Source organism: Narcine bancroftii, chromosome 6 (genome assembly GCF_036971445.1).
Source record: "Narcine bancroftii isolate sNarBan1 chromosome 6, sNarBan1.hap1, whole genome shotgun sequence".
NCBI lineage: Eukaryota > Metazoa > Chordata > Chondrichthyes > Torpediniformes > Narcinidae > Narcine > Narcine bancroftii.
In genome coordinates this window covers 146,026,427-146,039,077 of record NC_091474.1, presented here as the reverse complement: position 1 = coordinate 146,039,077, position 12,651 = coordinate 146,026,427, and the positions used below count along the sequence as shown (strand labels likewise).

The 12,651-nt window shown below is 43.7% G+C and overlaps 1 protein-coding gene across 5 annotated transcripts in view; it reads right to left on the bottom strand.

Moving 5' to 3' along the window:
• Positions 1–12,651, bottom strand: part of grhl1 (grainyhead-like transcription factor 1) — a 157,289-nt gene that overhangs the window by 5,181 nt on the left and 139,457 nt on the right. For 4 of the 5 annotated variants that reach the window (XM_069886278.1, XM_069886281.1, XM_069886279.1 and 1 more), the window contains one exon: positions 10,747–11,522. The exons of the other annotated variant lie outside the window; for it this stretch is intronic. In XM_069886278.1, coding sequence (XP_069742379.1) covers positions 11,408–11,522 — 115 coding nt within the window. In that variant the 3' untranslated portion in view covers positions 10,747–11,407. Of the gene's footprint in view, positions 1–10,746; positions 11,523–12,651 lie in introns of those variants that run through there. 5 annotated transcript variants of the gene reach the window in all.

Here is a 12,651-nt window from a genome sequence, read left to right as displayed (position 1 = left end):
TTTACTGTTATTGTAATCCATCTAGCGCCAACAGAACATCAGAGCCCCACGTGGGTAAGACCGGTGTTGAACTTTTTTTCTACTTTTGGCATAATGTCGGCACTAAAAATAAATCTGGTTTTTGGATCTTTTCGGTTTTCAGATCTTCGGATAAGGGGTACTCGACCTGCACTCATTCCTGATTTTCCTTTCCAAGCATCATCCTGGTGTTTACATGCCTGATGGCTCTCAAAATCCACTGTACTGTAGTTATGGCCTAATGCCTTGTACCCTTTGTTTAACATTAGAAACAATACTAAAATATTTTGTGTCATTGAAGTGTCACAATCCCGTTTTACAAGGAAATATATATTTGAAATGCAGCTGAGTTTCCTCAGAGGTTTTGCTTTGTCACTGTTATGTTTGGCATGAACTCTATTTAAATATGACAAATGAAGACTCGCATCCATGTGCCATTTTTAGTAACCTCACATCAGCCCATTTAAGTATCCTTGAAATGTAGTGAATGTTGTAAGAAAATTAGCAGCCAACGTGCACACTGCAAGCATTTTAAAAAATACCACGGGTGTCATTGGTGGGATGGATGCAGAGATCACTGATATATCATGCACCCTTAGGTTTTGATACAAGAATATTTTATGTTCTTAAATCTCTTTGAAAAAGCATATCACACATTTGTAATGGAGGATTAAAACCATGTACTCAGATGCTTTTTGCTTATGTGGAACTGACGACACTGGGTCCACACGCAGGTCACCTTACTTTCAGAACTAGCAGATGTAATTAAACTCAGCCATGGGGACTTATCTGAAGATACACTTTGAAATGGAATTCCACCGTGAGGCCCAGGGAAAGCAGTTGTCAAATACAACACTCTGAAATTGACGTATTGGTCACAACCTGTCTTGCTCAAGAAGTTTTAATGAGTCCTTGTATCTACGAGATAAACCAGGATATCATAGCATCCTGCTCCATAATAATTAATCTTCTAAATTGTAGAATAGTATGCTCAGCTTTGATTTTGACTGACAAATGTTAGAGGGAGTGGGTGCATGATTAATTGTTTTTGGGGTATAAAAGTCTGTGGTCCTGCTGCTGAAGTTTAGACTCTCCGAGGGGTGGGAACACCCCTTGTCAAGAAGGAAGAACAGCCAGAGTCCGAGCAACGTCCCGGTCGGGGGAGGTGGAGAAGCTGCTACCAGCGCCCTGACAACCTACTACAAGTGTGCAGTTGTTGCCTCGCTTCGGCAGTTGGGACCAGTCCAAGCGTTGATAAGTATAGTTGGGAAGGGCTTGCATATTGTAGTGTGAAATCAGCTTTTGAATTAGTAATAAACATTTGTATAAACTGAACTGCTCTCGGTGTGTGTGTCTATTTTCTTTCGGTAGCTAAAACACTGTGACCAATCTAAAATGAACAAAATGAGAGGTATAAGTTTACCCAAGACAATTGGTGCTGCGAGCAGGGTTGGTCTCAAGATGTTTCGCCGAAAGAAAGAGGTGAGCCCTGAGCAGTTTTTGATTCCGGGATGGACTTCCAAAGATGATGGGTTTGGCATGCTGGCTAATACCCTGTCTTTGTTGGGACCACCCATCAGTTGGGATGAAAGGTTAGAACCCTTAAGTGTGCCTCTGGGAGAGCGGGTTGCCACTCTCCTCCGAGAAAGTAAATTTCCAAAAAAACGGGGGACGCTGACAGACGGTTTTTGGCTGCTGGCCACAGCCTTACGCCACTCCGTTCAGCGTGAAGTTGAATTAGTTCAGCAGCAGGTAAAGTCTGAACATAAGAGAAAACAACTAGAGGAGGAAGTAGAGACTCTGCGACAGCGCTGCTCGATGATGAGCGAAATTGTTAGCACCAGTCAGGATCGAGCCAAAGAATGGGAGGATAAGCATGTTCAAACAATTTGCCGTAATATTAAACTCCGGCAACAGCTCTGTGCGAATAAGGAAAAGCAAGGGGTAGAACCTGATCCACACCGTATTCGTGCCATGATAAGGAATGGCAATGATCCTGATGTAATTGATGATTGGGACGGGAATATCTGGTATGATGATAATGGTAATAATGCAGATACCCCCCGGCATGTGCCTGGCATACTCCCCTCTCCCTCCGCTGTTCAAGCCCGCCCCGTAAGGCAGCGGACTGTCCAAGCAGACAGACAGGATGAAAGGAGAGGGGCTGCTGTTAATAATGGACTGACCAGAAAAGAGCTTTTTCTAACTTTGTTAAAGTTAGGCGTACCTAAAAGTGATATTGATGGGAAACCTACTGCAGTCTTGTATGCCCTTTATAAGAGGAAGGCAGGGGAACATCATCCCCAGATGCTGGGTCCTCCCGGCCCAGCTGTGCCTTCTGCTCCCACTGCTGCTTCTATCGAGTCAGCTTCTCCTGCCCCAGTTACCCGTGATGAGGTACAACAATGGGTTAAACAGGCTCTTAAGGATAACAATAGCATGTGGTCCTGGAAACCCCCGAACCCTTCTGAAGCCTGAAGGTGTGGGCAGGATTCCCGTGTCTATTCCATCAAGACACGGCGCACACACGGGGATCCGCGGCCCTACATACCATTAACAATTCACTGGGGTGGGGGTAATGATCGCCAATACTTGGCTTTGGTTGACACCGGTGCAGAGCACTCGGTGATTCCTGGTAACCCCGACCTCTGGAACGGACCCACATTTCGAATAGAAGGAATGGGAGGGGCAATCACCCTGGCAAAGGAAATAAAAGTCCGTGCCACGGTGGGTGATGGCCCTTCCCCCATATGGTTACATGCGTTGGTAGCTGCCACTGACGAGTGTATTCTGGGTATTAATATGTTGGCCGGTACAGCCCTTAATACTAGCCAAGGGGGGTTTGCATTCGGAATTCGGACTATTACAAAAAGATTAGTGGTGGGTCAGGCCAAGTGGGATCTCGTGGTGGTGCCACCCCCCTCAAAACCTGTATGCATTCCGCAATATCGCCTCCCTGGAGGGCAGGAGGAGATTACCGCCACCATTGATGCTTTGAAAGAAGAAGGGGTAGTGAGGCCTGCAACGTCGCCCTTCAATAGCCCTGTTTGGCCGGTCCAGAAGCTGGACGGCTCCTGGAGAATGACAGTTGATTATCGTTTTTTGAACAAACATGCCCCACCACTTGCTTCAGCAGTTCCGGACATTGTCACTCTTATTGAAAACATTGCTACTGGGAACTCAGGAACATGGTATGCTGTCATTGATCTCGCTAAGGCCTTCTTCAGTATTCTTATAGCTGAGGACTCACAGGATCAGTTCGCCTTTACCTGGAAGGGGCGCCAGTATACCTTCACCCACCTTCCAGTATCGCCTTCCCTCTCAATTCACCATTATATTGATGATGTGGCCTCCTGGAGCCTCTGGCAGAAACAAGAGGGTCGCCGAGTCCCACTAGGATTCTGGTCACGTACCATGCCTGAGGCTGCCACTCGTTATTCTGTTTTTGAACAACAGTTACTAGCCTGTTACTGGGCCCTGCTAGAGACTGAAAGAATGACAGGTGATGCAGATGTTCAATTGCGACCTGCACTTCCTATAATGAATTGGGTCCTGGCTAATGATGCTAATCTAAAGATCCGGCGGGCTCAGCAGTCTTCTATTGTTAAATGGAAGTGGTATATTCAGAGTCGTGCGACCAGAGGGCCTGAAGGGGTGGGCCGCATACACAAACAGGTGGCTTACCATCCTAGGTCAGGAACTCAGTTATCGGAGGAGGGGGATGGTGGCTCCAGTCAGTATGCTGAGTTGAAGGCAGTCACTTTACCACTAGATCCCCATGATCACCCTCTTCGCCTGTTTACTGATTCCTGGGCTTTGGCTAATGGACTTGTGGTATGGATGCCTGATTTGCAAAAGAACAACTGGATGATACATGACCGCCCAGTATGGGGCAAAGAGTTGTGGCAGCTGTTGTGGGATGCTTCCCACCATCGTGAGATAACCGTTTATCACGTTGATGCCCATACCAATATGGCGACTAACATGGCTCAACATAATGCAGTAGCAGATCAGCTTGCCACTATCAGCTGTGCTGATACCGTCCCCCTGGCTCGATGGGCACATGAACAGAGTGGTCATTTGGGGGAGAAGGGATCAGCTATGTGGTCCCGTACACATGCTTTATCCATCCATAAGGATGATGTCCGCATGGTCATATGTACATGCCCAGAATGTCAGCTTGTGAAGTTCCATACCGTACCACCTGGTCCGCATGGCCGAATAAAACGGGGTGCTCACTCAGCTGCGGTCTGGCAAATTGATTACATAGGCCCCATGCTAGACTGCATGGGTAAATATTACGTCCTAGTAATGGTTGACACCTTTTCGGGCCTGGTTTTTACTTTTCCCACCAAGACGGCTGACCAAGCTAGCACTATCCAAGGACAAAACCATTTGATTTATCGTTATGATGTTCCAGAGGAGATTCACTCTGATAATGGCTCGCACTTCTCCGGGAAAGCAATCTGTGATTGGGCAAATGACAACGGTATTTTATGGGTCCACCATATTCCTTATTACCCGCAGGCTGCCGGGTTAGTTGAACAAATGAACGGCTTACTGAAGGAACAAATTCATTTGTTAACATCACTGGGGACCCAGAAGGGATGGTGCCATGTGCTGCAGCAGGCAGTCGACAATTTGAATCATCGCCCTTTAAAAGGAGGTACACCTTTCCACCGACTTCTTCACGCTCCTGAATTACAGCCTATTCCAGAGGAAAAACAGTCATTGCCCCCCATCCCCGAACTAGAGAATGTTGGACAAAAGGTATGGGTGGCACCACCAGGTAGTGGCCCTCCTGTAAAAGGGGAAATAGTGACACCTGCCCAGGGTAACACTCGGTGGGTAGCTATTGAGGGACAGGATGATTTAGTCTGTTTAAACACTGAACGCTTATGGTATCGTGAGTGACATGTGTCAGGCTTCTTTGTTCCAGGTTCTCCATTTTACACTCCTGGTGATCTGGCTTAACAGCTGCTTTGATGCCAGCAATTGGATTTGTAATGTCGAGGACGTTCCAAGGGAGTTCCCAGTGGGAAACACGGTCCGATGCATTACACCAAGGAAGTCCTCGGTCACCAGCCTCAAGTGCAGCTTATATAAATATGTTATTGTTCAGCATGTTTCAAAATCTGTTCGTGAGCTCCAGTATCTGGGTATTGTGGCCAACAAGGATAATTTGAGCCTTGGTTGGAATCCTTTCTCATGGCTAACTGCTACATTTGGGGGAGTGGGCCACAATATCCTCCGTTGGTTGCTCGCGTCATTGCTTATCTTTGTAATTGTTGTTTTGATTTCTCTTTTTTCGCTCCCTCTGTACTCAAATACTGGTTAGGCCTCGCAAATGACAGATTGTGACCAAGGGGTGGAATGTAATGGAGGATTAAAACCATGTACTCAGATGCTTTTTGCTTATGTGGAACTGACGACACTGGGTCCACACGCAGGTCACCTTACTTTCAGAACTAGCAGATGTAATTAAACTCAGCCATGGGGACTTATCTGAAGATACACTTTGAAATGGAATTCCACCGTGAGGCCCAGGGAAAGCAGTTGTCAAATACAACACTCTGAAATTGACGTATTGGTCACAACCTGTCTTGCTCAAGAAGTTTTAATGAGTCCTTGTATCTACGAGATAAACCAGGATATCATAGCATCCTGCTCCATAATAATTAATCTTCTAAATTGTAGAATAGTATGCTCAGCTTTGATTTTGACTGACAAATGTTAGAGGGAGTGGGTGCATGATTAATTGTTTTTGGGGTATAAAAGTCTGTGGTCCTGCTGCTGAAGTTTAGACTCTCCGAGGGGTGGGAACACCCCTTGTCAAGAAGGAAGAACAGCCAGAGTCCGAGCAACGTCCCGGTCGGGGGAGGTGGAGAAGCTGCTACCAGCGCCCTGACAACCTACTACAAGTGTGCAGTTGTTGCCTCGCTTCGGCAGTTGGGACCAGTCCAAGCGTTGATAAGTATAGTTGGGAAGGGCTTGCATATTGTAGTGTGAAATCAGCTTTTGAATTAGTAATAAACATTTGTATAAACTGAACTGCTCTCGGTGTGTGTGTCTATTTTCTTTCGGTAGCTAAAACACTGTGACCAATCTAAAATGAACAAAATGAGAGGTATAAGTTTACCCAAGACAACATTGTTGTGGAAATGAAGCATATAGGCTTTCTTTTTGTCCATATTAATTCTTCAAGATGAACTGGAACTTTTCCTATGAAATAATGAATGAATTACATTAGTACAAATGTTAGATTGCAATGTTAGATTGCTGGGACAATGATCACCCTTGTTTGATATCACAAGATTTTCTCCAGTTTAATTAGATATTTACATGGTTTAAAAATTGTGAGCAACTGTGTGACTCACTATGGAAATGTCCATACAAAATTTATTCCCTTTGGTATACAATAAGATTTGAATACATTTTTTTCAAACATCAGCACAAAATCAGTAAAACATTTTCAATGATACAATAAGAGTAGTTGCAAAAACCCTTTTCCATTTTATTCTGTAACAAACTGGATTAGAATTATCTTGACGATATTAATAATATTTAACTACACTTTGACCTCTTACCAAAAATATACATTCAAATATGTGATTTTGTTTCCCAATGTGTAACTGTACATACCCACAAATATTCCTTTCCTGGGCTATTAAAGGTCAGGGCATCATTTACCAGACTTTGCAGATGAAGAACATGTTTAAAAATACAGAACAAATTTAATTTAAGCTTTGGTCTTTTGTTTGGTTAAAAGTTTGAAAATTGACTTTTTAATTCTTTGTCAAATACTGATGACAAAGAGTGTTCCATCGAAGGGTTTTTTTCCCCCCCAATGAAAGTGTTAATTATTCAGCAAATATTCTCTTTCTGTCCAATGTTCTCTTCTCAAAGGTTAATATCAGATGTAGCCCCATTAATAAAGAAATTGTCCATTTGCTACTTTAGCCACTGTTCTTGCAAGAGCCCAAGCAATGATTTACAGCATTAATTCACCCACTAGAACCATTGTGGTTGAATGACACCCTTCCCAAATCAACATCCATTTGTGTTTTTTGACCAGGGAGACATCTGGCTTATATGGTTACTATTACACGGCATAGTCTAACGGTTGTGAAGACAGAGAAGCTTGTTATAACTATAGCAACCGTTTCTTGCAAGGACCATTAATAACACCAAGACTCAGCCATACCATGCCTTGGATATACCCTGGTGCATTAATGGAGTCTTGAAAATGAAGTTTCTGTCTGAACTATGCACATCAGTGAGCATTAAAAAAGGCAAAGTGAATGCCAAGAATTCCTTTGTGCACACAGTCCATCACCTGAAATGTCTCGGTCCTCACATATCAGTTATGGAACACACTTGGGCAGATACCAGCTCTGATCCCCACAAGGTGAACCCATTGGAAACCATTCTCTTACCTACTTAAACAGGGGTAGCCTGTGTAGTATGTGGTCTATTCAGTGTACAGTCACCCAAAGTATGCCCCAGGTGGAATGAATGGTGCCATTGAAACTCAAAGCAGGGAAATTCATTGTTATGCTACAGCCTCCACCTAGGGACTGAAATACCACAATGCAAGTGACAATTGACACCAGATGCATCTCCCAGACTGGCAGCCCTTGGTCAGTGGCTTAGTTCCCACCTGCATTGTCCAATCAGTGGAATCTGACATTGGTTTTCAATTAGAAAAATAACTAATACTCAATTAAAACAGGTGTTTATAACTCCGGATTCCATCAGCACTTTGTAAACGGGCAGATATTTGGACATTTCAGTAGACATGGTCAGATGTGCAATTAATCTTTAAAGTGGACAAGCCTTAAAATGTATGAACAAACTTTGAAAATATTTATTATTATTGAATCTATTGGGTTGAAATGTAAATTCAAATCATCTGCTATAGGTTAGCCTATGATGCAAATTTTCAATTCCTACTTTATTGAACAAGAACAACACATGAAAACTCGGCAGGTCTTGTAGCATCCATAGGAGGTAAAGATATATATGTAGTACTGACTTCGGACCTGAACCCTTCTTCAAGGTATGGCCTTGAAGAAGGGCTCGGGCCCAAAACATTGGTAATATATATTTACCTCCTATGGAGGCTGCGGAGTTCTTCCCACAACTTTGTTTTTACTTATTATTAAGAACAATAAGGATTCCTTCATACAGTTTAAAGACTGTAAAGCTGTTTATAGGTTGCACTGAAATAAACTGTTACTTGTGATTGCAGGGACTTGCTTATAATTAGTCACTTTCAGAATGAGGCATCATCTCAGGTAACTATTTGTTTCAAAAGAAATGCAAACCTGGCCTAAAATTGTCAAGATACTGGAAAAGAACATTGCATTTTTAATAACCCTTTATAGATTCGCAGGACACCCAAAATAGCTTTAAACTTGCTTTAACTGTTTTTCCTAAAGAAGCATTGTTTTGCAGTCGAGTGTTTTGTTTTAATAAAATTAAAACAATTCATGTGTAAAACTTTGTGATAGTACAGATTCTATCACCAATGTGTAGATGTACAGATTGAGGTGTAGAATGACTGTGATTGGCTGAGAGTGTAGCCACGCCTACTGGCAGGTCTTAAAGGATTGCTCCTAGCCAGACCAGGTCATTCTGGACTGGTCAATCTACATGTGATACGCTCCAGTCGTCTAGTTAAAAACCTTGGTTTGGATCAACAAGCCTTTGATTCTTTCGACGTGCTCTACAAACTTAAAGACCCAGACCATGGATGGGCAACTTGCGGCCTGCGGGCCAAATCCCAATGTATTCGACTTAGTGTACTGGAGACACCCCCCCCCCACCCTTTCCCTTTTCACAGTGACATTATCCCACTGTCTGTAGACCCTTTCATACAGTCAAAAAGCCCAAGGGTAAAGGAATAGATTCTCCACCCTTGCATCGGGAAACTTACCACCATGAATGTGCCCTGTCTGGATCCAAGGCACTGACTGCGATCCCTCTTGGGGGAAGGGTCAGCGGCGGAGTGCTGCTCTCCGCCACCCTGCATGAATGTACTGCTGCTGTAAGCAGTTGGCTTGGGGCGGGCTGATGATGTTGCAGTGATGTTATCAGTCCACGACCCATTTCACTCATCCTTCTCCCTCCATGACCCCCTCAGGACGGAGGCCATTAGAGGGCGGCCGGTGCGGGCTGTGACAGCCCCGCTGGCCGCTCCTGCCTCCGGTACCTCACTGGACTACTTTGGCCTTCAGGGCTGCTCGTCAGCACCAGTGGCTTAATACGTGGCAGAGCAATGGCCGTCTTCCCTACTGATAATCCCCCACAGCTGCATTTCCCAGAACAGTTCCCGGTGCATGGGGGATTATCGGTAGCGAAGATGGCCATTGCTCTGCCACGTATTTATGATGAGCGGTGCCACAGCAACAGGAGCCCCGCCAACAGTGGCTCTGGACGATGCACCGAGGCGCTGTTTTGCATAACAGCAGCACTAGAGCAGCCTTTTAGGGCTGTTCCATGAACAGGTAAGTTTAAAGTTTTTATCCGCCTCTGCAGCCAGCAGAGGCCCAGCATGAAAACACCTTGAGAGAACTTTCTGTGTGAGACCCATCTCTTCTGTGAGAGATCCGTGTCTGTGAGATTCCACCTCTCATTGCAACATCACCTCTTTCTGTAATGCCCTTTCAACTTATCTCCATGTTCTTTCTCTCTCTGTTTCTGTGTGTGTGTGTGTGTGTGTGGGTGTGATATCATCTTTCTGTGTGACTCCTCACTTCTCTGCAATCACCTGCCTCTGTGTTGGACTCTCTCTCAAAGTGTTGCATTTCCTCTCCCTGGGTTGGACTTCCTCTCTGTGTGTGAATCCCTCTCTTTGTGTGTTGCACTCCCTATCTGTGCTCAAATCCCTCTTGCTCTGTTATTTCATCTCTCTGAAAAGCCCCCACTCTTTGTGTGAGGCTCACCCTCTTTGTGTGACATTAGTCTCCCTCTTACTGTTTTGGGGGTAGTTATTTTGTTTTCATTGTAACTAATTTTTGTTCTTTTTGACTTTGTTTTTATTGTCATTTTAATAATGAACTCGGGATTTATGGTGCATTTCCAGATTAGAAGATGCCTTCCCTGACCTGAATTGCATCATTGAATTCATTCCATTTATTTATTTATGGTAGCATCAGTGTTAATCCCCATTCAATCACTGACATGCCATTTGGCCCATGTATGGAAAAAGGTTGCCCGCCCCTACCCAGACCCTAATTCTTAGTAAACCTTGAAAATTACTATGATAAAAGATAGTCCAAAGTTGTATGGTTCTGCGTTAATGTATTTCACTTATTTTTTACACACACACTGTTAATTCTATGGCATTATCAGCCATTCGCTGTTTTCTCCTGTAGTAAAGGCAGTCCAACACCTATTTAAAGGAGTCTTTCTGCAATTGCTTTGAAAATAACAAAGGACATTCTTCAAGTGGTCAGTTTCAAATGTTAATTCCTGCAGTTTTTTTTTAATTATCAAAAGGCAAGGTAAATTTCTAAAATCTGAATTTAAGGCATGATGTGAATTGAGATTAAAGATATTACTTGACTTCCATAATAAAAAAATATAGGATACATAGTTAATGGGCTGTCTATTACAAGACTGTAACACAGCATAAACATCAACTATCATCTGAATCCCAAGTTCCACTCCAGTTTAGAAAGACATTGCTTTGCACTTTATAATCTATACATAATATATACACAATTGACAAGAGCTTTTTTATTGATGTTTTTCTTTGGTTACAGTATGTGGATGATATGTATATTGCTCTCAATGTGTTTAAATCAATACTGAACTCAGGAGGCCAAAGGAATGAAAAAAAGACAATTTATTGGAATTAATGCAAGGGTCATCGGTTTGGGACAATTGACTGTAAATATTTGGTATTACTTTATTAAGTGATATCATACAACATGATGTGGGCAGTTTGGCCCATGGAGTGGATGTTAGCTCTCAAAGCATTCCCATCTATACAGATTTCCACCTATTTCCTCGTAACATTTTTATCTGTCACAAGTACACAACTCCCAACACTCCTGCTACCTACCTACACATCTGATTATTGACATTAGCCAATTAATCTTCCAGGACACCTTTAGGAAGCAGGACACCAGAAGAAACACCTCAGAGGTCAGAATCAAAGTTCAGATATTATATCTGGGTGGTAGCAGTACTAGCTGCTTCACGACTATGTCACCAATGTAATTTTTGCTGGTGTAGTGCGCACTTCCAGTTTGGAGGCTTGTGATGACTGATGTACTTATATATTTTTTTTTTCTTTCATTCCTTTGCTCTCACGTTGTATGTGTGGCATTGGCTTGGTCAATAATGGCTTAGCACTGAGTGAGCCACCTGTCGATTCTCTTCATATCTCAGCAAGAGTGAGCTTGAAGGAACCTGAAACTTCTTCAATGTTTAGTTGGAATGTGTCTTCATTGGAGTAATGCTTCACAATGTTGTCATCCATGTTCACTAAGATGCTAACAACAGAATGACAGCATGTCAATCTCTGCCCTTTTGATAATATTACTATAGTGTTATGGGATTTCAACATTTTCAGATTTTAAATGGCAAGGTGATCTTAGAACATCGTAAGGACAATAAATGTCTTTAAAATCTTGAATCAAACTGGCAAGCAACAGCATGTTCAGTAGGAGTGGGAATTGTGGGTAAAGAGCAGAATCCTCCAGCGTGGAATAGGTCTTTCAGTCCAACACATGTATGCCGATCAACTTTACAGTCTGGTCCATGTCCCTCTAAACTAGTGATTCCCAAAGTGGGCACTGCTGTCCCCTGTGGGCGGTAGAAAAATCCAAGGGGGAGGTGAGGAAAAAGGGGCGGTTAGGGGGCAATGAGGAGAAAGGGTGCATTCCAAACCTTCAGTCTTGTTATTATTCAGTCTGCTGCAAAGTTTCTGGCCAGATTTGGGGTGGCAGTAGTGAGCAAAATAAACAGCAACGAGGTGTTCTTGTGAGAGTTGGTCTCGGTGGCTGCCATGTTGTACTAGCGTTATTACCTCTGTCACTAACCCCCCTTTCCACTCAGCAGCCTCATGACACCCCCCTCAGCGCTGCCTCTCACCCTCCCCCCCTCAGTGCTGCCACTCACCCCCCCCTTAGCACTGCCATTCACCCCCCCAGCACCATTGTATGTGGGGGGTGGTGCGCTTGGGATATAGCCTGGAGACCAAGGGGGCGGCAGCCCAAAAACGTTTATGACCTACAGCTCTAAACCTTCCCTATGCAAGTATCTGTCCAAATATCTTTTGAATGTCAAAATTTGCCTTATTTTTCAGTTTCCTCTGGTAGCTTGTCTAGATACAGACCACCCTGTGATGAAAAGGTTGCCTCTCAGGTTGCTCTTAAAACTTTCCACTCTCACCTGAAACCTGTGCCCTTTAGGTCTAGAATTGACTACGTTGGTAAAAAAAAACTTTATTTATGCCCCTTGTGATTATATAAACCCTTGCAATACCCCTCAGCCTCCTTTGCTTGAAGGAAATAAAGGCCCAGCCTATCTAACCTTGCCCTATAACACAAGCCTTCTCGTCCCAGCAACATCCTGATGAATCTCCTCTTCACCCCTTCCTATTTATTAATGTACTTCCTT